The sequence below is a fragment of the Hemicordylus capensis genome, chromosome 2, assembly GCF_027244095.1.
Source record: "Hemicordylus capensis ecotype Gifberg chromosome 2, rHemCap1.1.pri, whole genome shotgun sequence".
Classification (NCBI taxonomy): Eukaryota; Metazoa; Chordata; class Lepidosauria; order Squamata; family Cordylidae; genus Hemicordylus; species Hemicordylus capensis.
This window is the reverse complement of record NC_069658.1, coordinates 349,266,108-349,294,002: the sequence shown is the minus strand read 5'-3', so window position 1 is coordinate 349,294,002 and position 27,895 is coordinate 349,266,108. Positions and strand designations below refer to the sequence as shown.

The 27,895-nt window shown below is 40.6% G+C and overlaps 1 protein-coding gene and 1 long non-coding RNA gene across 8 annotated transcripts in view; one reads left to right on the top strand and one right to left on the bottom strand.

The window, feature by feature from the left end:
- Positions 1-27,895, bottom strand: part of LOC128345407 (core histone macro-H2A.1) — a 66,332-nt gene that overhangs the window by 24,401 nt on the left and 14,036 nt on the right. For all 7 annotated transcript variants that reach the window (XM_053297283.1, XM_053297286.1, XM_053297288.1 and 4 more), the window contains exons 3-4: positions 998-1,104; positions 505-702 (exon numbers count right to left, since the gene is read on the bottom strand). In XM_053297283.1, the coding sequence (XP_053153258.1) occupies positions 505-702; positions 998-1,104 (305 nt within the window). The remainder of the gene's footprint in view (positions 1-504; positions 703-997; positions 1,105-27,895) is intronic.
- Positions 698-19,954, top strand: LOC128345410 (uncharacterized). The gene is made up of 3 exons (XR_008316446.1): positions 698-1,217; positions 2,525-2,576; positions 19,421-19,954. It is a non-coding gene; the product is annotated as an uncharacterized LOC128345410 (long non-coding RNA).

Here is a 27,895-nt window from a genome sequence, read left to right as displayed (position 1 = left end):
AAAAGGACATGCTTGGTAGGGGAAATTAAGTTGCTGGTTGGCCCTGAGTGACAACAGGGCCCCTTTGGTTTAAGAAAATAGACTGGTCTCTAGATCAGAACAAGTAAGTGTGTAATATCATTACTTGAGGCTGTTGTAGGAGGAATGAAAGATCTGGACAGTCTGGAACTTTGGGGAAAAGAGTCCTATAGCTGATAGGAAGGTCTGTTAGAACTGGTGAATGCTCCAGGTGCACAGCAAATGACCAGCTACGATAGGAACCTTCTTGCCATAGCAACTTTACCTTATTATCAACAGAATGGGGGTGAGCAGTATATGCCTTCCCTAGCAGGTTTTTGTCATTTCCTGGGTTGTGACAAATTTCCTCCAACCAGCCAGAAATAAGAAATGGGTTAATGACAATGCAATCTTATGAACACTGGTTTCGGAGAAAGTCCCATTGAGGACTTGATTAGCAAATGTGTACAGGATCAGGTTTTAAATTTAAAAAAATGTTAAGAGTACCTTAGACTTTCTTGCTCCTTTCTTGCCACCTGCTTTCTTTGTTGTGGTTTTCTTCTGTGATGGAGATTTTGCCTTTTTAGCTGGGGGAGGAGTAATTATGGCTTCCAGTTTTCCTTTTGATCCCCGCTTCTTTGCCAACAACTCTGGATGAATATTTGGTAATACACCACCACTGGCTATAGTGACACCTTTCAACAGCTTTAAAGACAAACAAAATGAAAAAGCACCTTAGAAAAGTTTTAAAACTGGAAGACATTGGACCCCTTCTACTGAAGACAAGAGTATTGAACTGCACAGTTTTAAGTTCTCAGTTTCTCATGGAGCACTGAGGTTACGTGTGCATTTTAACCTGAAATACAGTTACTGGTAGATTTCCAATTTATGTAATTAAGCTGGAATAACTGCAAACTACTTCATAGCATTACAGCTTTGTAGAAAGAATAAAAAGGAAATCCTAGCCCTCACCCAATAGAATCGTCTTGAAATTTTTTACCTGATTTAATTCTTCATCATTTGCTACAGCCAACAGGATATGTCTAGGAGTTACGCGGCCCTTTTTGTTGTCCCGAGCTGCATTTCCAGCCAATTCAAGAATTTCCGCTGTGAGGGAAGATAAAACCTTCTCAGTTAAATCACTACAAGAACGATGGATTATGATTGGTGAATACAGCTACAAAGCACTGTATTAAACGTTTGCTTGCAACTGAACAAAGGTATGCAGCCACCTGACATTCCTTGTGGCCATAGTCAGGAAATACCATATTATTTGTTGGGATGGATTGCAATCACAGATATACTACACTGGATCCATTTCTAATCCTTCAGACTCCCCCCCCCCACCCCTATAGGAATTCATATCCAAAATAAAATCTTGTCTGTTAAAGCAGCACTTTAACCTCATGTTTTCCTGCTTAATCCTAGTTTAACTTCATTGACTGATAAGACTTACTAATGAAGTGCTGGTGCTCTGAAAGATGTTCGCATGCTGCAGGCAGGATCAATTAACTCAGGGGCGGAGCCACTATTGGGCGAACGAGTTTAAAGAACCCAGGCCGCCACCAATCAGAGGCCACAAGCGTCTGACGTCAGATGCGGGGGCATTATTTTGGTCCCACATGGGGCTGCGTGCCCCCACTTGGAGCTGAATTTGGCTTGCGCTATGTTGGCAGTGCGGCTGGAGTGACTCTCCCTGCCTTTAAGGTAGGGAGAGTCGCTTCAGCCCATGCTGTCCAATGCAGCACAGGTCGATCTCCTTTCCAAAAGGGGCCACGTGGCCCCATTTGGAAGGGAGACCACGTCAGATGCGGGGGCGTGGCTAGCAGGGCCCTTGCGTCTGATGTCAGACACGGGGGTGGGGACAGGGGGCCGCGGCATCAGCTGCACACATACTGCTGCCAGTCTCGCTCTGCTTCTAAATTAACTCAACACTGGCACTCGAGTAGGGCAGTGGGGAGATTTCAACAATCTCTTCTGAAAGCTACCCAAAATATGTCCCTAAAAGTTGTACATGCCTCAAGCAAATAGTTTTGGGTGACACAGAGGACTTCCAAGGGAGTCCCACTCTGCGGATGCTGGTGCAGCTCTTCTGCAGCACCAGTGCATCTCAATAACCACCAGCCCTTCATTCATCAGGATGTCACACTGAGTTTAGAGAACTCATAATTACTTAATTAATTAGAATACAAAATTCATAGTCATGCTTCCACTTTAACTCTGCTCAGTGAGAAGAGGGAGTAATAGTTTTGTTAAACTGTTCATATTAACATCAGAAAAGTCAATTCTATTCATTCCTGATCTCCTTGAAAATCTGTCAAACTATGCTCATATACTTTACTTGTGAAAGTCTGAGTTGCATTAAAGAGAGATTAACTTGAGTCTGTATAATTGTCTAAAAAGGTCAAATGCAACTGCATCTACTATCAGTTTCAAAATCCATAGGAAATTAATAAATATGATGAACTATAGGTAAAGTAAATCACCTAGGCTAATCTAAATCTGGATTTAAAATCCATTTTTCTAGTTTATGCTCAGATTGTACAGCGACAGGCTGGGACACCATCCTTCTCAAAGAGGTAAGTGGAGATCTTAATGTTATTTTCTCCTATTCTTAATGCTCCCAAGAGAGTGATCACATCAAACACCGATAAACAAACCATTTGGTGGGGGGTGGGTGGGGGACAGAAACACACAAAATTTTTATTAGGTCACAAAAATAACCACTGTCCCTTGCTATATTCCTGGTGTGTTCAAAAGCAATACCTATAAGCTATAATTTGACAACCTGGGACATCTTTCAGTAAATGCCAATGATGAAAATGGAAATTCTTAATAACTCAAAATTGGCCTTATGTCAGACTGAACGTGGTTAGTTCTAGGTGTTTTGTTCTCAGTCTGCATGAGAGTTTTGAGTCTGTCATGAAAACAGCCTCTCTTCTTCAAATGTCTGTACAGTCTGTGTTGTACTCTTCTGTTTATGAGTGATAGTCACCATTATGTGTGATTTAAACTAACCTATCACATGAGCAGTTTCTAAAAGCTAGATGCTACTGTTTTGGGATAGAGGGCTTCAACACAAAGCCCACCAGCCTATACAGAGATTTTAAAGTTATGATCTAATCTGACAACAAAACAATGTACAAGGAAGGATTTACTGAGAACTAAAGAAAGACCCAGAACAGAATTGTATGCAGTCTCACCTACAATGAACCATGGTGTATTTTTAGGAGGTCCATCGTTCAGTACTGGTATTTCTTGCAAGATGTTCTGGGTCATCAAATTAAACCTACTATTGTATTACTTTTCTCTGTACAATACCAGAAATATAGGGAGGGACTGTGGACATTTTTGTAATTTAATGAAACTTCTGTGCACTTTGGATAGTCTATTTTACATCTTTCTCAAAAAATTTCCCCACAAAAATAATATATAAAAATTAAAGTGTCATGAATGCTACTTAAGAATTTCTTCTTTAACGTATACATAATTATTTGTATAGAAAACTGTAACATACAACAGTTTTGGGAGATATGTAGGAAAGGCAATGATTTTCATTGTTTCCATTGTCTCAATGAAAAACAAGAAAACTATTAAACCATAGTTCACATCAAATAAAGGACTCACTTCATTACAAACACTCTCTAAGATAACCTTTGTAATGTTCTTCAGCTACTATTACCACAGCTCTTATACTAAGCCTGTTATGATACTTACTGGAAAACCTTTGCCTACTTCTAGACAAGCTACAGATGTAGTTTATCGATGACATTAAGTATTTTTCAATGTCCTTGGATTTCTAAGAGACATGGCGCCAAGAGAGTAGTTTAGTTTATTTCTTTAGGTTTATTATCCAACACGAAGGCACATATTTGTGGCTAAAAATGTATGACAAACTTTTAATTTTAAATAAGCAATAAACAAATAAACAAATAAACAGATAAATAAATAAATAAATTTAATGCTCACAGCATCCCTGTGAGTTGAATATTCAGGGTAAGTTTACCAGTTATAATTCCGTAAAAGGTCATCATTTTGCCATTATCACCTCATGTCTGGAACTGTAATATGTGAAATCAGCCTTAGGCCATAGAATTATAGAGCTGAACACCTGTTGGAGGGCAGATGCTATGAAAACTCCAAAAGGACACTACTTAATCTCTCTTTCCTAAGAGAGTGAGATGTTGCTACTGTAAACCAAAATGGTCTCCAAAGACATTAGGAAGGATCACAGGCCAGAAGGTGTATTAATAGCCAGGCTAGAGCAAGGCAACCTGGGTGCCTAGTCTGCATCCTCTAACACAGTCCTGCAGATTGATTTTCAGGGAAGGACTAGTACATGCATTCACGTTCATCAATCACTGACTAGTAGTATCAGGCAATGACTTGCATATGTGAATGAGCCATCACAAATTACACATCAGACTTTCCAGTCACTGGCTGACATCTAGACTGATGCTGCGCTAGTGCAAACATGTTGTGCTAGTGCAGGGATGCTTTTAAACCTATTTCTGCTAAGTCGAGAGCTTGCTTTCCAGATTCGTTTTGTTCTAGGGTAATGCTGTCGCAGTAGTGCAAGGATGTTGTACAAAGAAAGGAAGGTCTGCTCCTGAACAGTTGTTGCACTAGTGGAAGATCTGACAAGTTGCACAATTCACTGCACACCTGATTGCACAACACATTGTACCAGCAGGTGTGCAAGCTTGTATATTTCCCTAAGGAGGTATCCCATTAGCAGTGTGCAACACTGAGGAGTTCCATAATGTTGCACAGCTTCACAAACTTAAGTGAGCGCAACTTCTCTTGTTCTGTTAATGCAAACTAGTCTGAATGTCAGCCCATTTCCACTGTCTTTATTGTACAAATGCAATGCTTGCACAAGTGTAACCAGGGCACAAGGGACTGTGCAACTTCAAACAATTCCATGACTCTGCACAGCTTTGTAACTTCCTTTTGCAGGCACAATTTTGCTTGTTGTGCTAGTGCATCATTAGTCTGGATGTCAACCACTGATGTTATCTCAAACATAATGCTTTTACAGAGAGCCTGCTCCCACATTCAGCTATGAGTAATTGAGTCATGAAAGAACAAATGGTATACACATATACATGAACCACTCTGAAGAGTGGGGAACATTGACTAGTATTAAACAAAATAAATGGATATATGTGAACATTTGTGAAAGAATTCTGCCTCCTTTAACACTCATCTCATATCCCATTCACACATATGCACAGCATGTTCTCCTCCCTTCAACCTTGCTGGAAATCCAGTTAGGATGGCTTATTTTTAAAACACCACAGAAATATGCTGGTAGAACACATGCTTTTCATGCAGAAGGTCCCAGTTCCAGGTTCAGTTCCTGGAAAGCTACTGCTACGGGTAGACAATAGTAAGCAAGATGGGCCAAGATTCTGACTCCATAAAAGGTGGTCTTGGGTGTTTATGGTTAATACTTGAGCAGCTTAGTAGCAAGGGCCCTACACAGTATGAAGTACTAGCCACAGTTTGACTTTTCCTGACACTGCACAGAAATAGCTAGGCCCTCTAAAAGTGGTCCAGAGACCATATGGTATAGAGTCTATACCATATGATCTCTGGACCACTTTTGTACAAACTCTCATCATTTTGGATATAATTTTCTAACATTATTTATCCTATCCTCTGCCAGGCTGACGAGACATTTGTTTTAGAAAAAGCATATATATATATATTTTAAAATAATGTTTTTCTTAACCAAAATACCCTAGCCATGATACCCACAATTTTGATCTTATTGCAAAGTTAGGTTTGGAACAATCTAGAGTCTCCTAGTAAAATGTGGTTGTGGTATTTGATACCATCTCTTCCCTGAAAATAAAAACCTATGCTGTACCCCATCTCTCCCTATTATTGCTGTAAAATGGTGTCTCCTCAGCAGGACAGCCCTGCTCTCCTGCTGAAGGAAGGTAGGGAAATAACCTTGGATCTTTAGGGACTGTGCTTCGGAGGCAAAGGTGAGATATAGGCTGAAAACTGACTTAGCACTCTGGAGCAGATAGTGAGATTGATTTACATGTGCCTATCAGTATCACATTTCCTCCTTGGAAGCAGAGTCCTGTACAAGATCATCATGAGCACAACACAGTACTTGAAGGGGACAAGAGCTTGATCCTGCAGAGCCACTCCTATTCCTTTCTTTTGCAGCACGACAGGTTCAGTTTCAGTTCTCACTCAGGATTCATCTTTCTCTCCTTCAAGCATGGAGCTGTATCAGTGACTCTGGGTGCAGGTCAGAGAGGTCTGATTCTGGAACATATTACATCTCTTACCTTCAAAGCAGATCCTTAGTTAATTGCACTGAGTCTCTAAGGCACTAATTGAAAATATGGTGAAGATGGGGCTGGTGAGGTGAAGGGCAGAGCACCTAATGGTAAGTGGATCCAGGAGTAAAACTAGACAGATCTATGGTTGAGAATCCAGAAACAAGCACAAGCTCCCTTTTATCACTCTTGCAGTACATACACATGTATACTCAGAAGTAAGCTCCATTGAGTTCAGTGACTCACACATAGTCTACCAAAGTGGGCCAGTAATGCAAGCTGCCCGCCCACTTTGCAGAACCAGAACTAGTTGCACACGACCCAGCATGCAGTGGGGAGGGTGAATTAGTGTTCCTTCCTACCTTCTGTACAAAGAAGGCAAAACACTTCCTTGAGCCTCTGCAGAAGCAGCAAGCTAAACACCAGAAGCTTGCAGACTTCCCTCTCTAAACACCCAGAGCTTGCAGCTTCTGCAGAGGCTTGAGGAAGTGTTTCGCCTTTTGCGGGTGACTTCTCTTGGCCAATGGGCCCAAGTTGGGAAGAACAGAAAGGCCTTCCCTCTGTGGGAGGCAGAGCAGGGCCATTTGGACTATGTTTTCATACCTGCTTCCTGATCCTCGATTTCCACTGACAACACTCTTTGCTTGCTCCTGAGAACTGACATGTTGTATTGACTCCCAGCCTTCAATCTCCTGCTCCTTTGACTATGCCTGACATCTCCTCCCAAGTAGCCTCCCAAGTGGTTCCTCCGCCCCATGCAGAGCATGATAAGCTGCTCCTCTGAAACAGGCTTGGCTGTGCTCTTTGTGCAACATGCCCTACTAGAAAACAAAACTGCAAGTCTTAGCTGGTTTTGGGGCACACAGTTAGCCAATTAGAGAGTGAGATGTGTGACAGTGCAGGGCATTACAAAAGGCTGCTCTGTCTGTGGCAACTAGAAAAAAAAGCTAAGTTGGTTGTTTTTTTAGCCTGACTGATAGAGAGCACTGCAAACATCCACAGATTCAGCACAGCAAAGGTACGGGATAGGAGAGAGTGGGGGTCTGGGGGACACTTGGATGGTGGGAGGGCAATGCCCCTCCTGCCCTTAGTGAGGAGCCTCCCTGGCGGCATTGCAAGCAGCTCCATCAGCTTTGAGCAGAAAATTTGCCTTCTGGGAAAGCAGAAGTGCCCTGGCAAGGCGGCAGGAGCAACCGCTGCCAAGGCTTGGCTGGGCACAAATGAAGGGAAGAGAACCTCCTGCAGTGCCTGCCTTCCACTGAAAGCAGGCCCCAGCAGTACTCCTGCTAACACAGCCCATTACTGACATTGCCAAGTATTTTGCTCTCCCCCTTAGGAGCACATGCATTAGCCCACTTCTAGCAGAACATTCCTGTCACGGCTGTGTATTTATCAGGCACTGCTAACAGATTTTCTCTGTTACTTTTGGCATCCGATACAACTATAAAGAGAAGTCATATTGTAACCAAAGAGTCTACATGAGTGGTGTTCTTCAAAAACCCAGAGGAGCATTTTATTTGTCCTTCATCTAGCTCTTTCAGAGAACTGTTTGGCAAAGTGCTAAGCCTTCTTCCTTGGCCAGGAAGTGATTCTGAAAGTATAGTTTTCTAATGGCCCTTTAGGGGAGTTTATGCACCCCACTTCCTTTTCAGACAAAGGAAGAAAGCGTACTTTAAGAGGAAAGCTCAAATGAAGCGCCCAGAGGAAGGAACTTTTATTTTTCACTCCACTTCAGCAGGCCTTATTGTTGCCAGAACACCCCTCCTCACACCTTGGAATTTGTTAATTAATTCATCTTAGCCCAGCAAAACTGCCACATGTACCGCTTGTACTTTGAGGGTGGACCTCTGGGTCAGGCAAACAAGATGGTCAGGTAGGATTAATATTATTGTGGTTAGAGTCTGGGAAAGCCAGAACACAGCACTCAGTGCTCTTGCATTTGAGGCAGTTTTGCTACCTCAAGTTACCAGCCTGGCAAGTAAAGGTCCTGGGACAATGAATAGGCTCCAATTAGCCAACCAACCACACCCTAATGCAAACAGAATTCTTAGCCATTGACGGAATTGACATACCTATAGTCCTGCTGCTTTAGTGCTCTGCAGGGCAGTGCTTATTTATTTTATTTAACATATTTCTATACCACCTGATATAGACATCTCTAGGCAGTGTACAAAGTAAAAACATAATAAATGTAAAAATATAAACAGTTAAAAAAATTCATAACATGGATAAAAACAATCTCCATCAATAAAAACATTAAAATTTAAATTTCAGTTAAAAGCATGTTGGTGACTGCTATTACCAACAGCTGGATCCATGGTGTTGCATCAGTGCAAAAGTAGATTATTTTAAGAACTTACTTGTAGCAAATCTTGATAAAGCTGTTAAGAGTGTTTGTTATAAACATCCCAGCAGTGCCTTGATTTGTATTTTATGGTTCTGATTAAGAGAAGATCAAACAGAGATGGAAGGAGTATACTGAAAATCTGTACAGCAGGGACATCAACATCCAAGACACTCTAGAAGATATTCCCTACTTGCAAGAACCTCTAGTATGGGAAGATGAAGTTAGATCAGCACTCTGGTCATTATCAAGTCAGAAGGCTGCAGGAATTGATGGAATAGCTACAGAAATATGGCAGGCAACAGAAGAAGAATCAGTCAAGGCTCTAACCAAACTATGCCAGCAAATGTGGAGAACAACACAGTGGCCAACAGACTGGAAGAGGTCAGTCTACACAGCCATACAAAAGGAGACAACAGCTTGCGCAAATCATTGCACAATATCCTTAATTTCACATACTAGCAAAATAATGCTTAGGATCATCCAACACAGATTAGAGCCCTACATGGAAAGGGAAATGCCAGATGATCAAGCTGGTTTCAGAAAAGGCCAAGGAATAAGAGACATCATTGCTGATGCATATTGGATAATTGAGAAAGCTAAAGAATACCAAATAGAATTCAATCTGTGCTTTATTGACTACAGAAAAGCCTTTGATTGTGTCAATCATATAAAGTTGTGGAATATCCTTAGGAAAATGGGCATCCCAGAACATCTCTTTGTCCTCATGAGAAACCTATACACAGGACAGGAAGCCATAGTCCAGACAGAACTTGGAGAAGCAGACTGGTTCCAAATCGGCAAAGGAGTAAGACAAGGCGGTATACTTTCTGCTTCTTTATTCAACTTATTTGCTGAACATATACTGAGAGAAGCTGGACTGGAAGAAGATGAGCGTGGTTTTAAAGTTGGAGGAAGAAACATCAATAACCTGCGCTACGCTGATGACACCTCTGATAGCTGAGAATGTGGATGATCTGCAAGCTCTAGTAATGAAAGGAACACAGTGAAAAAATGGGACAACGACGAAACGTAACGAAGACTAAACTAATGACAACGGGAACAGAAACCAGCCTCAGAATTGACAATTTATGTATTTATTTATAAAAGATTTAATATACCGCCCAATCCACAAACTCAGGGCAGTGTACAAAGCAAGAACAGGACCTGAGATTTTGGTTTTTAAAAAAGATTTTAAAGGGCAAATGCCTGGTGAAAAAGAAATGTCTTTAATAAGGTTTTAAAGGGTGAAAGGGAGGAGGCAGACAAAATGGGGGCGGGAAGAGAATTTCAAAGTGAAGGGGTGGCAGAAGTATGGACCTCTCTGAGACCAGGGACTAAAATAATGGCAACCTGAGAACAGGACAGGATGGCTGGGACAGAGCAGGATGGCTGGGAGAGGCGGTCCTGAAGGTAAACAGGCACTAAGCCCTGAAGGGTTTTAAAGCTAAGAACCAGCAATTTGAATTGGACTGGAAGCAAATAGGTAACCAGTGCAGCAACCACAAAAGAGGTATTACACCATCATATCTTCTGGCACCCTCCACCCTCTTGGAGGGATTAAGTCGGAGCTTTGACCCATCCAGATCCTGAAAGCCTCCAGACACTGGGCAAGCACAGAAATGCCATCTCCGGAATGGCCTGAGGTGGCAATATACAGCTGAGTATCATTGACATATTGATTGACTCTCACCCCAAACCAACAGATGACCTGCCCCAGTGGTTTCATGTAGATGTTAAAAAGAATGGGTGCAAGAACCGAGCCCTGAGGCACCTCACAAAGGAGTACACAGGGCAGAGCACTTGCCACCAATACACATAACTGAAAGTGCCCACTAACGAAGAAACAACATAATGAAGACATTGAAGTGGTGGATAGCTTCTGCCTTTTAGGATCAACCATCAACAGTAAAGGATCCAGCAGTCAAGATATACGCCACAGACTAGCACTTGGTAGAGCTGAAATGAAGGCCTTGGGAGAGGACAGCTAGTCTCGTGGTAGCAAGCATGACTTGTCCCCTTAGCTAAGCAGGGTCCACCCTGGTTGCATATGAAAGGGAGACTAGAAGTGTGAGCACGGCAAGATATTCCCCTCAGGGGATGGAGCCGCTCTGGGAAGAGCAGAAGGTTCCAAGTTCCCTCCCTGGCTTCTCCAAGATAGGGCTGAGAGAGATTCCTGCCTGCAACTTTGGAGAAGCTGCGGCCAGTCTGTGAAGACAATACTGAGCTAGATAGACCAATGGTCTGACTCAGTATATGGCAGCTTCCTATGTTCCTATGATATTTAGATGCCGTGACGTGTCTATACCTACAAAGATTAGAATTGTTCGGACAATGGTTTTTCCTGTGACACTCTATGGATGCGAAAGCTGGACTTTGAAGAAGACAGAAAAAGCACTGACGCTTTTAAACTTTGGTGCTAGCGAAGACTTTTGAAGATACCATGGACAACCAGGAAAACAAACAAAAGGATCATAGAACAAATCAATCCAGAATGTTTACTTGAAGCATAAATGACCATACTCAAACTAGCATACTTCCCACACATTATGTGAAGACCCAGCTCCCTTAAGAAGTCCATAATGCTGGGAAAAGTTGAAGGAAAGAGAAGAAGAGGATGACCAGCAGCAAGGTGGATGGACTCGATTATGACAGCAATGACTACACCACTGAGAGACCTTAAAGGCCAAGTTGAAGACAGATCACCCTGGAGAGAATCTATCTATGTGGTCGCTAAGAGTCGACACCAACTTGATGGCACTTAATCAATCAAAAGACAAAAATACAGTCACAAATATTTCTTGAGAAATACATCATTATCCTCGATTACTCTATTATGCACCTATTCCAATGAAAACTTATAACCCAATAAGCAAAATGTAATAGGAATACATTCTTGTTAACAATCCACTTGCTGATACTGTCTTCCACTAATACATTTCCATTTCCTCCCCAGCCACAGTGGTGGTGTACCTTTCATCACTGATAGGCAAATGACAAGCTCACTATGCACAGGCTATGTTCACATCTCACATGAAAACAGAACAGGGCTTAAATAAAATCCCTTTAAAACAGTTTTTGTCTAGCATTTACATGAACATCGCTGATCAAATCTGAACAACAGTTCAAAATCTTTACGTCTACAAAGTGAAGGTTTACAAGGAACTGTTTTGCAGGTTTCACACTTTTGAAATCTAAATTTGGGGAAATCTTGGATCCTCTTGTACAACATAGCAATCATTTTAGTTCCAATCCCATGATTATCAAAGTGCAAATTCACAAAATAGCTTTTTTCAACATTACTTTTGTCCAAGAGAAAAGTCCTTGTAGCTGACAGGTGTTCAAGAGCTAGATTCTCACTATTGACATGTGAATATACCTGACAGCTCTGAACTCTGACTTCATCAAAAGTCTGATTAGCTTTATTTTATTTCCTCCTTTTGGAGTAGAGATTTCACGTCTTGAGCAAAACCATTTCTCTTATTGCAAACCCCTTTGTCTTTCTCCACTTCACTGAAATGAAGTCATAACTTTGAGAATTCAGTTACTAACAGCTAACAGATGACATGCTGAGCAATAGCCAACTTTTTTCAACACAAAAAACTTTCAACAAGAGGGGTTTCTGGAAAATGTGTGAAACTCAACCCCTGTTCCAAAAGAAATCTGAGCACCCTCTTCAAAAGTCAAATGACACTGAGATAATGCCATTGAAACATCTCATGTATATTATACAGCCAACTCCAGATGCAACATTTATTTTACTTTTAAAAATCATCTTCCATCAATGATAGACTGAATCCCAAAATCTGTCACATCGTTCTGGAAGGTTTTAACCCAATCAACTATGATTACTAAGAATTTCCTGCATTCCTTTCCTTGTACATTCCTAAGTTACAATCCTCACCAGAACTTTTACCCCTCAATATCTAAGAAAGTGAATTACTTAATATCCTTTTTACCCCTGAGCATATTCCTTAAAAAAAAAAAAAGGGGGGGGGGCAACCTTAGCCTTGACTTACACTTACAGCAATTTGACACAGTTCAGTTCAGTCTGGGGATATTTATTATGCTGGTAAACCTGTTCCTCCAGTTAACTGCCAAACTATGCCAAATTATTGAAGGTTTTGGATTTGTGCAATGCAGACGACAGGCATGTTTACTTGGAACATACACTGTGGCTACAAAAGTCATTTCCAATTAGAACTTTTTGAGTCAAGTCAGATTTCAGCTTTGTTCTCCTCCCTGCCCCCTTTTCACACTCGGTCCTGCCATTGATTATTTTTGTAGGAATCTTAAGTTGTCCTCCGATCAGATGTTTGAAACTCTAAGCTAATAATTTTGTAAGGCTCAAGATGTAATCTCCAGAATGATCAGAAATTGAATTCAGATATAAATGCAGCCTGTTTCCAGTGCCTGCTAACAGGAAGCCAAAGCCATCTTGATATTTTCATACTCTGTTTCCTCTGTCTTCTCTCTTGCGTTGTGTGTGTTGCACGCATGTGTGTGTAAAATGGTGTTTCCTCTGCCTACCAGTTTACACTTCGCTGTTGCTCTTAACAGTCTACACATGCTTTTTTCTTTTAAATGCATTTAAACATGATTAGTTTAAGTGCTGCCAGATGTTGCTTGAGTGAATACAGCATGTATGTTTTGGCTTGATTGGTTTACAACACAGGACAGGTCTAGAGTCTTAAAATGCTCTCTTGGCTTATTCTCCGACTTCTAAAGGCATCTGTTATAAACCTGCTTTCACATGAAGTAAAGAGGGGGGGAAACAGATTCAGGTGGTAGATGCCAGTCATGCCATACACAGCCCCTGCATCTCTAGGGAATACCAAACAGCAATAGTCACAAAATAAAGGGATTGGAAAATCTGAAATTAAACATCTGGTTGGTGTGCAGTGTTGGGGATGACCGCTCTTTGTACTGGAGGAGAGAAAGAATACATAGGATGCTGCCTTATGCTGGTCGACATCTTGACCAATGAAGCAAGAGTGATGTGTGTAAAGTGCTGGCATTGCTGCTGAACTCCAGACCAACAAAAGACCAGCACTCATGCAGGGTATTTGATGAACTCATTTTCCCTGGTGGTCAATTTCAACCAACTCCTCCTCCACTGGAAGCTCTCTGTATTACCGAAAATACATCCCTGAGTGCTGAGCGACCCTCAGGGAATTTATCTGGGTGGCACAGAGCACTTCTGAAGGAAGGGGAGGTCACTGAAATGCAGGTGTCCTGCATGAGCACCAGTGCTGCATTAGTCAAACCCATCAGCCTCACTAGTGCCTCTCACGCAGCAGCTGTGCTTTGTTAGTTAGCCACTTTGTTAGTAAGAGGTCGGCCATTAAGCCAGACTATTGGTTCACCTATTTGTTTACAAACAGGCAGTGGCTTAAGGGCTCAGACAGACAGGGATTGTTCCCAGACCTACTTGGAGATGCCAGTCTTTGAACCGAGAACCTTCTGCATCATACCACTGAGCTAAAGCCCCCTCTCTATGGGGATGGAGGGAGGTTTAAGTTGAATCAGCTATGTACACCTAAGCATCAAGACAGTATGTGCATGTGTGACAGGCCCCTTTTGCTGATCAAGGCTGTAGCCCACTGTCTGTGTACAGAACGATCATTGCTGGCTTTAACAGACTAAGCTGCCCATAGTCAAAGTGCTATTTTCCTTGTCATTGCCAACGCAGGGAGCCCTCTTTCCAGATGTGGAGGTCCCCAAGTTTCAAGATGTCATTGACTAAATTTTAAATCATTTACTTTTTAGACAAGATGTCAGTACTTTATTGTCTCTGTTGGCATCTATCATGGTAGATGCCACCAGATCTTCCTTTGTACTTTCTGGAACGGCCTTTAAAATGTACTTTAAGAAATGAATAAATATTAACAACCATTTTCTACAGTATTCCAGAAGCATCATATATTAATAAGATATACACATCAGTATATTCTAAACTGCACATATTAACAGCAATTTGTGAAAACGGCATCACTCCACCTCCAACCAATAAACTAAATTTGATTTTATTAACATTGTCTTCATAAGAGAATATTTTACAATAAGTAAAATTGTCCAGTTAATGTGGGAAAATAGCAAGATAATGACCTTAATTTATATATGAGCTTACCTCATATATTAGGTAGGTTTATTGATTTATTTATCAATCATATTTGTAGACATCCAAAAACGTCCATCACTGGGTGGTTTACAACATAAAACACATTAAAAATAAAAACCTTAAAACAATTTAAAACCACAGTGCCTGAGGGAAAAAAATAAGTCTTTAGAGACTTTTTAAAAGTTGTCAGAGATAGGGAGGCTCTTATTTCAGCAGGGAGCTTATTCCAGAGTCTCAGGATGGCAACAGAGAAAGACCCTTCCCTGAGTAGCCACCAGTTGAGCTGGTGGCAACTGCAGACGAACTTATCCTGATGATTTCAATGGGTGATGGGGTTCACGGCGAAGAAGATGTTCTCTTAAATACCCAGGACCTAAGCTGTTTAGGGCTTCATAGGTTATAAGCAGCACCTATTTTGCCCGTAAACCTACTGGTAGCCAGTGTAGGAATAATATGGTGTCTCCAAGATAACCCAGAGACCAACCTGTCTGCCACATTCTGTACCAACTGCAGTTTCCGAACTACGTGCAAAGGCAGCCCCACAAAGAGCGCATTACAGTAGTCAAGTCTGGAGGTTACCAGCATATGTACCACTGTCCTGAGGTCGTTTATTTCAAGAGACGGATGCAGCTGGAATATCAGCCAAAGTTGATAAAAACCAACTCTGGCCACTGCCTTAACCTGGGGTGGTTAATGATCTCTCATCCATTTTAGGATTGCACTATCACAGTACTCCAAAGGAAAGGTGTTTTTAAAAAACAAAAACTCAGGGTTTTTTTTTAACATGTTTTTGTATTAGTAAGAATGCTCTTATAACCTAAAATAGGGCATGAAGAAGTAAAAAATCATGTGAACACATGAAGCAGGTTAGAAAAACATAAAACTTTAACTATTAAGGAATATGTCATGTTAAAAAGGTATCAATTGATGTATCTTTTGATAATCAATACTAATCTGCTGCTAAAAGACTCAAGAGTCTAATGTTAAATTCAGACATAGTGTAGATAAAAACATATCAGGAGGAAAAATAAATCAGACAGAAATTGATGTTATTAACTTTCTGTTCTTAAGACATCTATTACAAAATAGACATTTAAGCATGTAGGGCATCATATGGGGACTCCAATTCTTACAGTTCAAAAATAACCTATTTAATCTACATGGCAGTGAATAGTCCAGTTTCAAATATTTATAACAGCGGAACTGTCAACAACATTGCACTAGTGATCACAAAATGCTGGCATAATACCCTGAGTTTAAAATGTTGCACTGAAGCAGTCGTCCTAAGCCAGGCTTTGACAAGTTTTCTTTGGATCCAGAAGCCAGCCCGCAAAATAGGAATCAGACAATGAACACTTGACAAAATTACCAGATTTAGAGATGGACATTGTATGTGTGCACGTGTGTGGTGGTGGTGAATGGTATCCAGATATCTCAGGTTGAGACCGTGACCAGGAGTGATTTTTTTTTTTTTTTAAATCAGCTTTGGCTGATACACCAGTTACGTCCGATAACCAACTTAAAACAGAAGTGTGTATGCTGGTAACATCTGGGCTTGTCTATGGTAATGCACTCTACGCTGGGCTGCCTTTATGATTATATGATTTAAGGTTTTAATTGTCACATTTATATACCGCCCGATATAAAATATCTGGGCGGTTTACAATTAAAACCCAACAAATAAATGGGCTTTTTATCCCCTTTTTACAAGTAACATGTTTAGAAGAGAAACAGGGATGCCTGGGGCAAATAAAGATGTTGTTTAATAACTCTACCTCTGAATAGGATTGTCTTGGTACCATGGTTAAATTTCTAGGAACCATGGCTTCCTGGTGCCTGCGATTTGTCAAACCTTGTCCTAAGCATTTATTTGCTAGAATTGCAAAGCTTCAGATTAGGTCCAAGACTATTGATCCATCAATCTCTTATATGAGTAAAAATGAACTGGACCTATGTGTACAGTATAAAAGGCCTGCAGAGATTTTAAGTTTGCAAACTGCCTTCAGATACCCAATTTAGGCAGTATAGAAATGTGATAAACTAAATAAACAAGCTTATTATGAAGTATGGCAAAAAGAGCCTTGCTCTCCTCACATTTCAACTAAAGAGAGAAAGAAGAAAACAACTGCATCTATTACAAAGGACTGGATAAAACCCTCAGTCGATACTCATCTATTTGATTTTACAAAGCTTCTGAAATTACACACACATTAGTTGCAGGAAAGTCAATAAGGGGTAAAGTATAACACAAACACAGAAGTATTGAAACTGAAACCATAAGGAATAAAGTGTATCGAGACAGGAAAGTCCCAATAAAAACAAGCAAATAATTCTGTTTTGTGAATTTACAGGACCGTAAAGCACTCAACTGATATATTTTCAAGTGCTTCACATTAAAAAGGCACTTTTTACAAAACATTTCTCAAAGTAAATGTCAGTCTTGGTTATAATTATTTTGTTATAATGATAGTGACAAATCTATATTTAAATGATTTAATTATACATGAGGGATTTGCTCATTCCTATCATATTATAACCTAGCAGAGCACTCAATAAAAAGAGTGTTGTTTACCTCCCAGTAGTTCTGTATTTTCTCATTGCACTCTGACCTATAATAATTAATTAAAGTGTGCCATCAAGTCGATTTCAACTCCTGGTGCCCACAGAGCCCTGTGGTTTTCTTTGGTAGAATACAGGAGGGATTTACCATTGCCTCCTCCCATGCAGTATGAGATGCAGCATCTTTTTATATTGCTGCTGCCCAATATAGTACCAGCGGGGATTCGAACTGGCAACCTTCTGCTTGTTAGTCAAGCATTTCTCCACTGCGCCACTTACTCTTTGTAATTTCCTCCTACGGTTCTAATCTCTTTGCCTGACCCTTTGGATGCCATTACCCTCTTGATGCCATTTCCCTCAAATAGACTGTTACTCTGGACTACGCTTGCAAGACACTTTAACAGAGCTTTCAGGCAGGCTTAAGATGTCCCTCTGGTTGCTTCCTGTGGAGACAGAAGCTCTCATACAGGGTGGTTTTCAAGCCTAGAGCTAGTTAACTGGGTCCTTAGAAAGACTAGGAACATTTTTGAATTAGAGTCCGTGAACAATTTTTTATAAATTAGCGTCCATACTCTTTGAATAACAAAGGCTATAGAATGACATCTTGTTCAGGCAGATAGGTTTAACACTCAGTCTTGGAATCTAGAAACAGACAGATAATTCCTGTGGCTTACGTCTGGCACCAATTTAGGGATGAGCACAAACCGAGGTCCGGACACTGGTTCAGTGCCGAACAGGTTTGGACGAGGTTCTTGGGAGGGGAGCAGTAATCAGGATCTTTTTTTAAAAAGAGAAGAGCAGGTCCTTATCTGCTTTCTACTGCCACATGCAGCTTCCTGCTGTTGAGGTGCTCATCGTGCAGTGCATGCTCATGCTCGGGTGCCATTTGTGTGGTCAGCAACACCACACCCGCACATGCATGGTAGGCAGAAACAATAGATGAGAAATACAATCCCAAAGAGCTTGCATTCTCTGACCAGTCAAATATATTTTGGAAATGTTCTTCAACCTTTTTATTGAGACTGGAGTTTTATTTCTAGGGCTCAGCTGGAAGATATATATTTTTTCATGTTTTACACTCACTCTGAATTTATTGAATTTTATCTATCAGGGTTCCACCCCCACCCCCAGCATTATCTGCCCTGAACCCTCTATTTTGGGCAGGCTACAATTCATATAAATATGTGTATAATAATATAGATAAAACATCAGGTTTCCAAACGATCCTGTCACTATAACAAATTTTTCATTTTTAAACAACCTTTTCATTTCCTCTCCTTACAATGCAGTTTATAAAGGGGGGAAAAATTAAAACCTTGGAAAAATTATATTTTATAGCAGAACATCCATGGCTATAGCCACTGTCTTTTTTCTTTTCTTTAAAGAATGTACTAAAAACCTGTGTTTTAAAATATAGGTTTGGTTTTTTTGGTCATAGGCCTTTAAATCAGTACAATTTTCTGAGCAGAAAAAAAAAAGATAGTGGAGTGGAATGGCAGTTCAGCATAATGAATTCTGGCAGCAAACATAATGAGTACTTGGGATGAATGGTTAAACATACTGACTGGAGAGGTTCTTATTTTTCAAGCACTCAATGGCTTGGGACAGGTTTCCACACCGAATATGAATCATGATTAAATCGCAAGCAAATGACTTGTCAGAGTATCTGAAACTTCACTCAGGGATTCTGGTGATGTCATAAAGCATGAGAACAAAGCCTAAAAGTCACCAGAACCCCAAGAGGGAGTTATGGCTCTGGAATTCTAAAAAGTGCTTGTTTTAAATTTTACAAAATGCATGGGTTGGCAATAAAATACAGTTGTGGAAAAATGTTAATGGAAAAAGCAGGCAGTTCTCCCTACCTGACTTCCCTAACTGTGGAACAATGTAAATCAAAGTACGGGGAGTGGGCGTGTGAGGGGGGAAATTGGTGGATCACCTGCTGTTTTATAAACTTCACTCTTTCTTCATTCACTGTGGAGTTATTTTCTATATAGAGCAGCCTATTGTCAAAAGTTCCCTCAAGCTTCATTTCTACTACCTTTCAATTATGTTCACAACCTTTCCATTTTGTTTTGTTTTTAATTTTATTTACAGGTGGGAAGACTTGTACAAATGCATAGAAACTCCTATAAAATACGGGTCATGCAGAAAAAGAGAAGAAAATATTGTGTCTCCAGATTAAATAAATATTGGAATTTCAGTCTATAGTGGGTGTTTAGCTATTAGGTCCACTAAATCTTTTATAATTAGCATTTTTCTGTCTGAAATGATTCTTTGTATTAACCGGTACGAGAAGAGAGCAACATGTGGCCCTAAAGCAACACACAGGTCTGAGACTGGTTCAAGCAACCTGCAGGCTCTCATTAGAACTCCAAATTTTCATTTTTTAAAACAAAGATTCTTGTCCTCATTATTGCAAAGACATATCCTAAAGGCTGTTAACAGTAAGTGCTAAGAGCTTAGAAAAAGCCAAGTATAGAGAAGCCCAAAACCATTCTGCTTTTCGGTTCATGTGGTTTGAGATGGATTTTTCATATTCTGAATTTCTACAAAAATCCCATTAGAAGTTTGATACAGAGAAGTTGCAACAAGCTTACCAATTAAGGTTTGGTATCTAATTGGCTAGGATCTAGCAGTGCCCTACCTGAGCAGAAAGACACTTCTGCTTGCAGAATGCTGGCCTCTGTAGTTCCCATAACACATCCTACGACACCCTAAGTTTCCAGGCAAAATGCAACATGCTGGCAATTCCCTATAAAGCCCTAAGTGACTTGTGTCTGAGGTACTTAAGAGAACACCTTCTTCTTCATCAACCCTGCCACTTGTTAAGATAATCTGGGGAGGTCTGGTTGCAGGCGACTTGAAACCAGGCCTTTTCAAGAGTTGCCCCAGGACTCTGGAACGCGCCTTCTAATGAAATTAGAGCTTACCCTTCTCTTAATGTTTTAAAGAAGGACCTGAAAATATACCTGTTTAGTCAGGCTTTTAGTTTATAGTTTTACATCTTCAGTTTTTATTGTATTTTAAATTGTTTTAATCGTGTTAATGTTTAATGGTTTTAATATTGTGAACAACCCAGGATCCTTTTTTGTACAGGGCGGTATACAAATGTACTAAATAAATAATAAATAAATCCTAGGCCATTCTGGAGGGAACCACAAACTTCAGGAGTGGGTTTTCAACAGGCGCAAGGGCTGCAGTAGGGAGGATGGAACAAAAAAGTGCTGCTGTGTGAACTGTTTACTTGAATAAAGATGCAAGCCATTGTGTCCATAAATTTATATTCAAATTTAGATTTCACATAGAACTAAATCTCCAAAGCAGCGAAATGGTCATAAGGCCAATTTATACTTTGGAGTCAGGAATACAGATAAATCTTGGTATTTATGAGAGTTCTGTTCCCCGATATTGTCGCAGATAAGGAAACCACAAATACCGGGTCATTGCAGTCAATGCTATCGTGGGGGTTACATTCCTGGAGGCTGGAAAACTGTGGTAAAAATGGACCAAAATGGGCCGGGGGGGAATAAAGTGCCCTATCATGGTCTGTGGGCCTCCAGCACTCCAGCAATGCCCCCCCCTCACAACTTTGTGTCTGAGCCACAGATACAACCCTTTTTGTGCCAGTTTAACCTCGCATATGTCAATTACCCGACCGTGGATATGTGAAACTGCAAATGCTGGACCTGTGATGAATGAGGTCCTCCTATATGTGCAATTCTTATTAAAATTTAAGAACACAGTGTGTAAAATTCAACGTGTCCATTTAAAATTCCTAAGAAGCAGAGACAAAATCTTTTTCAAATATATTAAATGAAAAAACTCATTTAATGTTTTAGAGAAGCGTGCCTTTCAGACATGACAAAGAGATATGTGGATCTTGTACTTGGGCATTTTCTAGTGCAAAATTGAAAGTAAAAATAAGTCCACAGTATCGACATTTCTATCTGGCTATCAATACTCATTGTGGTGTTTATTGTAGTGACCATGGCCAGGAGTATTGGCTGACATGCTGCACTGTCTAGGGGTGTGCACAAAACTTTTGCAGCAAACTGGTCCACAACAAATCGGGCCAGTTTGAGCAGTCCGATCAGAACTAGATTGAATCGGCCTCCAGGTAGGCCAGCTGGTCCGCGATTGGACCGAACAGAGCCTAGTCTGTGGCGGACTGGTTCGTTGGTCTATGCTTGTTAAGTGGAATCCCATGCGGATTCTCCTTTAAAAGCTAAAAAAATGGGGAATCCTGCAAATGGCTTCTAAAAGCATGGCTGGGGGTGGCGACAGGGCAGTGGGCCCTTTTAAAGGAGATGTAGGGGCTTACCGGGTCTGCCGGTGGCTGTACCACTGCTCTCCCCTCAGTATGGCAATCCCCAGCAGGCTGCCCATGCGGTAGCAGCACATGCAACTCCTGAACTGATCTAGCCTCCGTGCATGAGCGGAGGCCATATGCATGATCACACAAATGGCCTCTGCACATTTATGGAGGCCAAGTCAATTCGGTAGCCACTGGCGGCCTGGTGGGGAAAGTTACACTGAGAGGGGCCTTCAAAGAGTGGCAATTTGGCCACCACTGTACCCAGTAAGCCCCTACATCTCCTTTAAAAAGGGGACCCACTGCCCTGTTGCACCTGCCCCCAGCCTCCCTTTTAGAAGCCCTTTGCAGGATTTCCCATCCTCTTTGCTTTTAAGGAGAATCTTCACCAGTCAGTTCAACCGAACACGTTCGCAGACCACGGTTTGGTCCAAATTAGGAGTGAAACGCAAAAAAAAAAAAGTCCGTTCACACTCCTAGGACAGTCTTCTACTGGTGTTTCCAATCAGCCTGCACTGTTGCAGGCATCTAAAGGAAGTGCTGGTGGTTTTCCACAAGTGAATCTGGCCACCATAGTGGCAACAGGTCAGTGAAATTCAACACGGTGGAATGTAGTGAAGCACTGGCAGTTTTTCGCTTTTGTGCAAGAATGCAAATTCTTCAAGTAGCATGGTCATACTGTGAAACCACTAGTTAGAGTGGAAGCACTTCATTGAAGATCAAGCATTTCCAGTGTACATTTCCAGTAGCATGAATGGATTAGTACTACCTGTGTTATGCTGGGCAGCATGTGGGCCACTGTATGTTAAGATGAGAGATGAAAAAGAAGAAAATTGTTTTATTAAATAGTTTTAAAATAATCATGTTAACTGTTTTAATTCTTTTAATTTTGTGGGTTTTGGCATTTTAATGCTGTATAAACTTATGAAATGCTTGTTACTGGTGGGATACAGATATGCTAAATAATATTAGATGATACAGCCGGACAAAAATAAATAAATACTGTGTATTATTTTATTGGTTTAAATGTAGATGTGAGACAAGAGCCTCTGCTGAGGATTGGCAATGTGTCTTTTCCTTAATAGGAAAATGATGTCTTAATACCCAGAGATAGTAGATATGGTTATAAAGCCAGACAGTGAAATATGTCTGTAAGGAACAGATGGAGGAAACAATAAGGGTGCCAAAAAAGATTCAAAGAGTTGATGGGCTGAAAGGTCAAGCAATCTTTTGAAATCTATTAAGCCACAATTAATAAATTAGATTTTAAAGTACCACGCGACTTGACATTTTTGCAGCAAACTAAACAGAGTGACTCTTCTGGAATTTTGTACTTCTGTTTCAGACATATATTTATTTTATAAATTTATTTTTACATTTTATATCCCGTTCTTCCTCCAAGGAGCCCAGGGCAGTGAACTACATACTTATGTTTCTCCTCACAACAACCCTGTGAAGTAGGTTAGGCTGAGAGAGAAGTGACTGGCCCAGAGTCACCCAGCTAGTTTCATGGCTGAATGCGGATTTGAACTCGGGTCTCCCCAGTCCTAGTCCGGCCACTCTAGCCACTACACCACGCTGAATATTAAATACAAATGTAACTCAACTACACAATATATGTGAAGTGCTTTGAACACTATTAAGCACTTAATGCTTATGCTTATTATTATTATTAATAATAATAAGATATGGGGAAATATTAAAACTAATATATATAAATACATACCATACTATACATAGTATAGTGTATATATAGTTTTACCTGATAGGGCAAAGAATGCAAATGGCTTTGGAATCTATACTTTTACCTGCTACATAACAGTTGTGACTTCCTAATTGCAATTTCACCTTCCATTGCTGAACACTATTATGTTCTTTATTCCCATACATTTTCATATCCTTTTGTCTCAACTCTGCCAAATTCTGCTTCTCACACATTACAGATTAGCGTCTTGCATTTAGCTTCAGAATAGGCAAAAATAAGCTCTCTCAGAGTACCCCTGAAGACAAAGTCAGTAGTGCTGTTTTCTTTATAAATCAAGGCTGTTCACAGGTGAAATGCAAGAAGCTGTTCATGGAAGTCTGTAGGCATGCTCTTTTCAGAGAGAGACACTAAAGCACCACAAAAACCCATGACTCCTTAGTTTTCAATTATCAGAACAGTCCATCACACACAATAGGATCCCAGGCTCATAGAAACCCAAAATGAAGGACCTGGAATAGCAATGAAATCATGATGGGTTATAGAAGCGGTCAAATGGATAAGATTCTCAAGAATTTGGACGACTACAGAAGACAACTTTCATTATAAAGTCACAAGCACAAGTTTTGTAGCCTAATTGTTAGAATAACTGTAATGAAGCTTGAACTGGAATGGTGTTTTAAACATAGGCAGACAGCCAATGTAGCATATTCTTATTTGGAATAAACACAGTTACTTTTGATTTTGATGCATTTTTACACATACACAGACATCAGGGAAATCAAAGACATACAGATGTCCTTTTCTGAGCTGAGATTTTTTAAATCAAGTAGATGCAAAAATAAAAATTAAAAAATAGTGGAAAAAACCCAGAATAATCTCAGTTTCTCAGAATGGAATTAAGGACAGAGAATCCATTTTTCTCAGCTTCTCTTCATCATATCTTCTTTGGGAACAATTTGACTGGGATTGTAAGGCATGATTACAAATTCCCCACCCCACACAAGCAGGTCTTCATGCGGCATTTTCTCCTTTCCATACACAAGATACTTCAGCTCACAGAAGTGAGCAAATCACATTTTTAATTGGTACCACATGTTGCTCATTAACATTACTTATAATACATCAGGGTTTTTTTTAAAAAACATTAGCCTGCATTGAGTGTTGTTTTATAAAGTGCATTCAGTTTAGAAGATGCAGCAATTATAATGACAGAAGTCTCTTTTTCCACGCGCACGCCTCTGTGACGTGCGCGCGCGCCGCGCAAAGGACTGCTGGGAGTTTTCCCAGCAACGTCGGAGAAGGGGCGGCAGGGAGGTATCCTGCCGCCCCAATTACACTTGGAATTACGGCGCCAGATCGGGAAAGCGGCGGGAGGGGTAAGTAAACCCTCCCGCCACTCTTAAAGGTACCCCCCCCACCCCAGTGCCGGGCCGCAGTTGGCGGTTCCGTGCACACCCCTAGTTAACAGCATTGACGCTTCAATAGTCTGGATGTGGGCCAATGCTTCCAAACTGGATGTGAGCTCTTTGTTAATTATGTACTCATTTTACCTTTGTGTCTTGGTAAAAATGTGAATTAAACCATTCTGAAAAAAGCACTAATCATTTTATTGTTATATATAAATTGCAGCTAAAGAACTCCCTGCAATTTGGTCATCACAACTAATTTTCTTAAACTGCACAATAAATAGCTTTCTGAATAAACGAGCTATAGTATATAGCATGAAAATATAAAACATGACAAACAACAAAGAAAAGTCCACACCATTTCTCATTTCAAAGTTCTAAAGTTTTCACATTAGCCAAGGTTGGACAAGATGACTTGAAGTGTTTTTAAAGAAAACCATTATTTATTTGAAAAGAATCCCCCGCTAGTAATTAACGTTTCTACTATGGCAACACTAAGCTTAAACATGTCAGTTTCAAATACATTTCTGATCAGTACAATTCTTAAGGATGTAACTAAAGCAGAAAATTTAGAGAGCTTTCTTAGCAGTTGCTATTTGCTATATTTTAAGAGAAGCATGTGCGTATAGGAAAATAAATAGCTGAACAGAAACCATATGGAGAACTTGGAGTGTTAATTCATGTATAAGAAATGACATATGGGATTAAGCTCCCTTTTGATACTTGCAAGAGAATTCCTAGTGTGTGAACCTGTCATACGTGTGTGATTTGCCACACCTGCCACAAACACTGCAATAAACTGGGCCAGGGGCTGAAGCAGCTGAGCTGTCAAGCCTCACAGCAAAAGGAATGCTTAACATTGTACATGGGAAGTCTGCATTTGGTCATCTTGCTTGGTACCAGTTCACTCTCAGGTGGTAAAAATTTAGTTGGGAAATTTTTTATTGTTTAGGCTATCCTTTGATTGCTTAGTTAAATGAGACCACAAAGATAAAGGATCATCAAATTTTAATGAATCCCTTTCCCCTCCAAGAGTGCTCAGGTCTACAGTTTTGTATCTGGATACTTGCACTATCCTCGAATCACAACCACATTGTTCCCTAGTTCTCTGCCATCCCTTTTAATGACAGTTCTACTGCTTGCACTTAATCATAAAGTACTTAATGGGTTGTTGTTTTTTCTTATGAAGAGTAAATTTCAGACCCCATTTAACTTCTGATGGAGGCACTTCATATAGTGGGCCTAGAGGAAATTCCTTAGCACTTACGTGGATTCTATTGTGCTAAGCATCTTATGTGTTTTTCAGCAGCCTTCACACAACGGCTACAATGTTTAAATTGGTTATTAGTCCTCATTGTTAGCCTACTTACCAACAGGCTTATGAGACCACCCAGCATTCTGTGTGTTTTCCCGACGCCCCATCAACTTCGCAACGCCTGGACCAATATGAACCAAATCGGGTACAGTTGTAGGGACACCTCAACGGCTTAGTTTGCGATGATGTCATCCACCCCGATCCAAGATGGCAAATGCGTACACTTTTGAGGCGCAAGTGGGCTAACTTGTGAACTGCCTAACTGATTTGAACCAAATTTGCTACAGCTGTAGTGACATATAGGGATGCCCTAATGGTGTGGTATGTGATGATGTCATCCACTCCAATTCAAAATGGCGGCCGTATGAACGTCTGAGATGCAAGTGGGCTAATTTGTGGACTGCCTAACTCATATGAACCAAATTAGGTATAGTGAGTGACACACAGGGATACCTCAATGGCATAGTTTGTGATGATGTCACCCACCCCAATTCAAGACAGCGGATGCATAAACCTTGGTGAGGTGAGGGCTAACTTGTGAGCCACTGATTTGAAACAAATTTGCTATAGCTGTAGGGGCACCTCAAAGGTGAAGATTATGAAGATGTCACCCACCCCAATTCAAGATGGCAGACACAAACTTTTGAGGCGCAAGTGGGCAAGACTGTCTAACTGATTCGAACCAAATTTGGAACAGCTGTAGTGAGCGACACACAGGGACACCTCAGTGGTGTAGTTGGTAATGATGTCATCCACCCCAATCCAAGATGGCAGACACATGAACATTTGAGGTGCAAGAGATCAAACTTGTGGACCTCGATTTGAACCAAATTTAGTCCAGTTGGAGACAGTGAAAGGAAAGTAGGCTGATTAGTTCTTACTAGAACAACTTGTTAATAAATGGAGTGTCCTCCACTTACAGCATTCAAAGCAATAGCACCCAATTGAATAGAATGGACAAAACAAAAACCCTTGAAAACTACATCATTATCGATATTTGTAAGGCTGACATCTTGACTGTTGCAAAGCCTCTAACAACAGTGTGCATGCAGCACTAGCTCTGGAGCTCCCCAAATGCAGGCACTCTTGTGCAAGAGCACAACTATTTTGAGACGCTCTCTGCACACTCCAGAAGCACTCAGTTACAAACAGAAACACATCCTGAGGTTCAGGGACGTAGTTCCACGGTAACAGAGCACTTCTACCATGCAGGGAGAACTCTGAAAAACAGTCATGTGCAAGAGTGGTGACCCTTCAGAAGTGTGAGGGCTAGCACTGCATGCACACTGTTAGAAGCAAGCAGTGTTAGTCAGGATGTCAGCCAATACATTTAATGTCAAAGTGCTTTACAGCGATTATTTGGGTTGCCCTAATAAAAAGTGGTGAGGTAATTCATTACCATTCTTAAAACACAAACAAAAACCCTCAGATTATCAGAAGATATGTAATGCAGCCATTAAGCCCAGAGACGAAAGTTTAGGGTGGTGTACAAATTTGATAGATAAATAAATAAAATAAGCTACAGGTATATTGTCAGGCTTTGCCAATGCTGCATAACTACATAACACATTCAACTTAGCATCATGAGAGGTTCAGTAAAAAAAATAAAAATCTTAGTGAGAATCCCTTACAAATGCAGCTTAAAGAAGAGGCTTTGCAACAGTTCAAGCCTATGGTGCAATACTTCTAAGATAGTGAAATCTGAAGTCACATATGTTCTGTAGTTTGGATTTACATGTATTAGAAGGTTAATTCCATCTTGACCAAGCATTATTAAATCATTCCATTATTAAATCATTCTTTTCTGCTTGTTCTTTGCCTATGCTGCAAG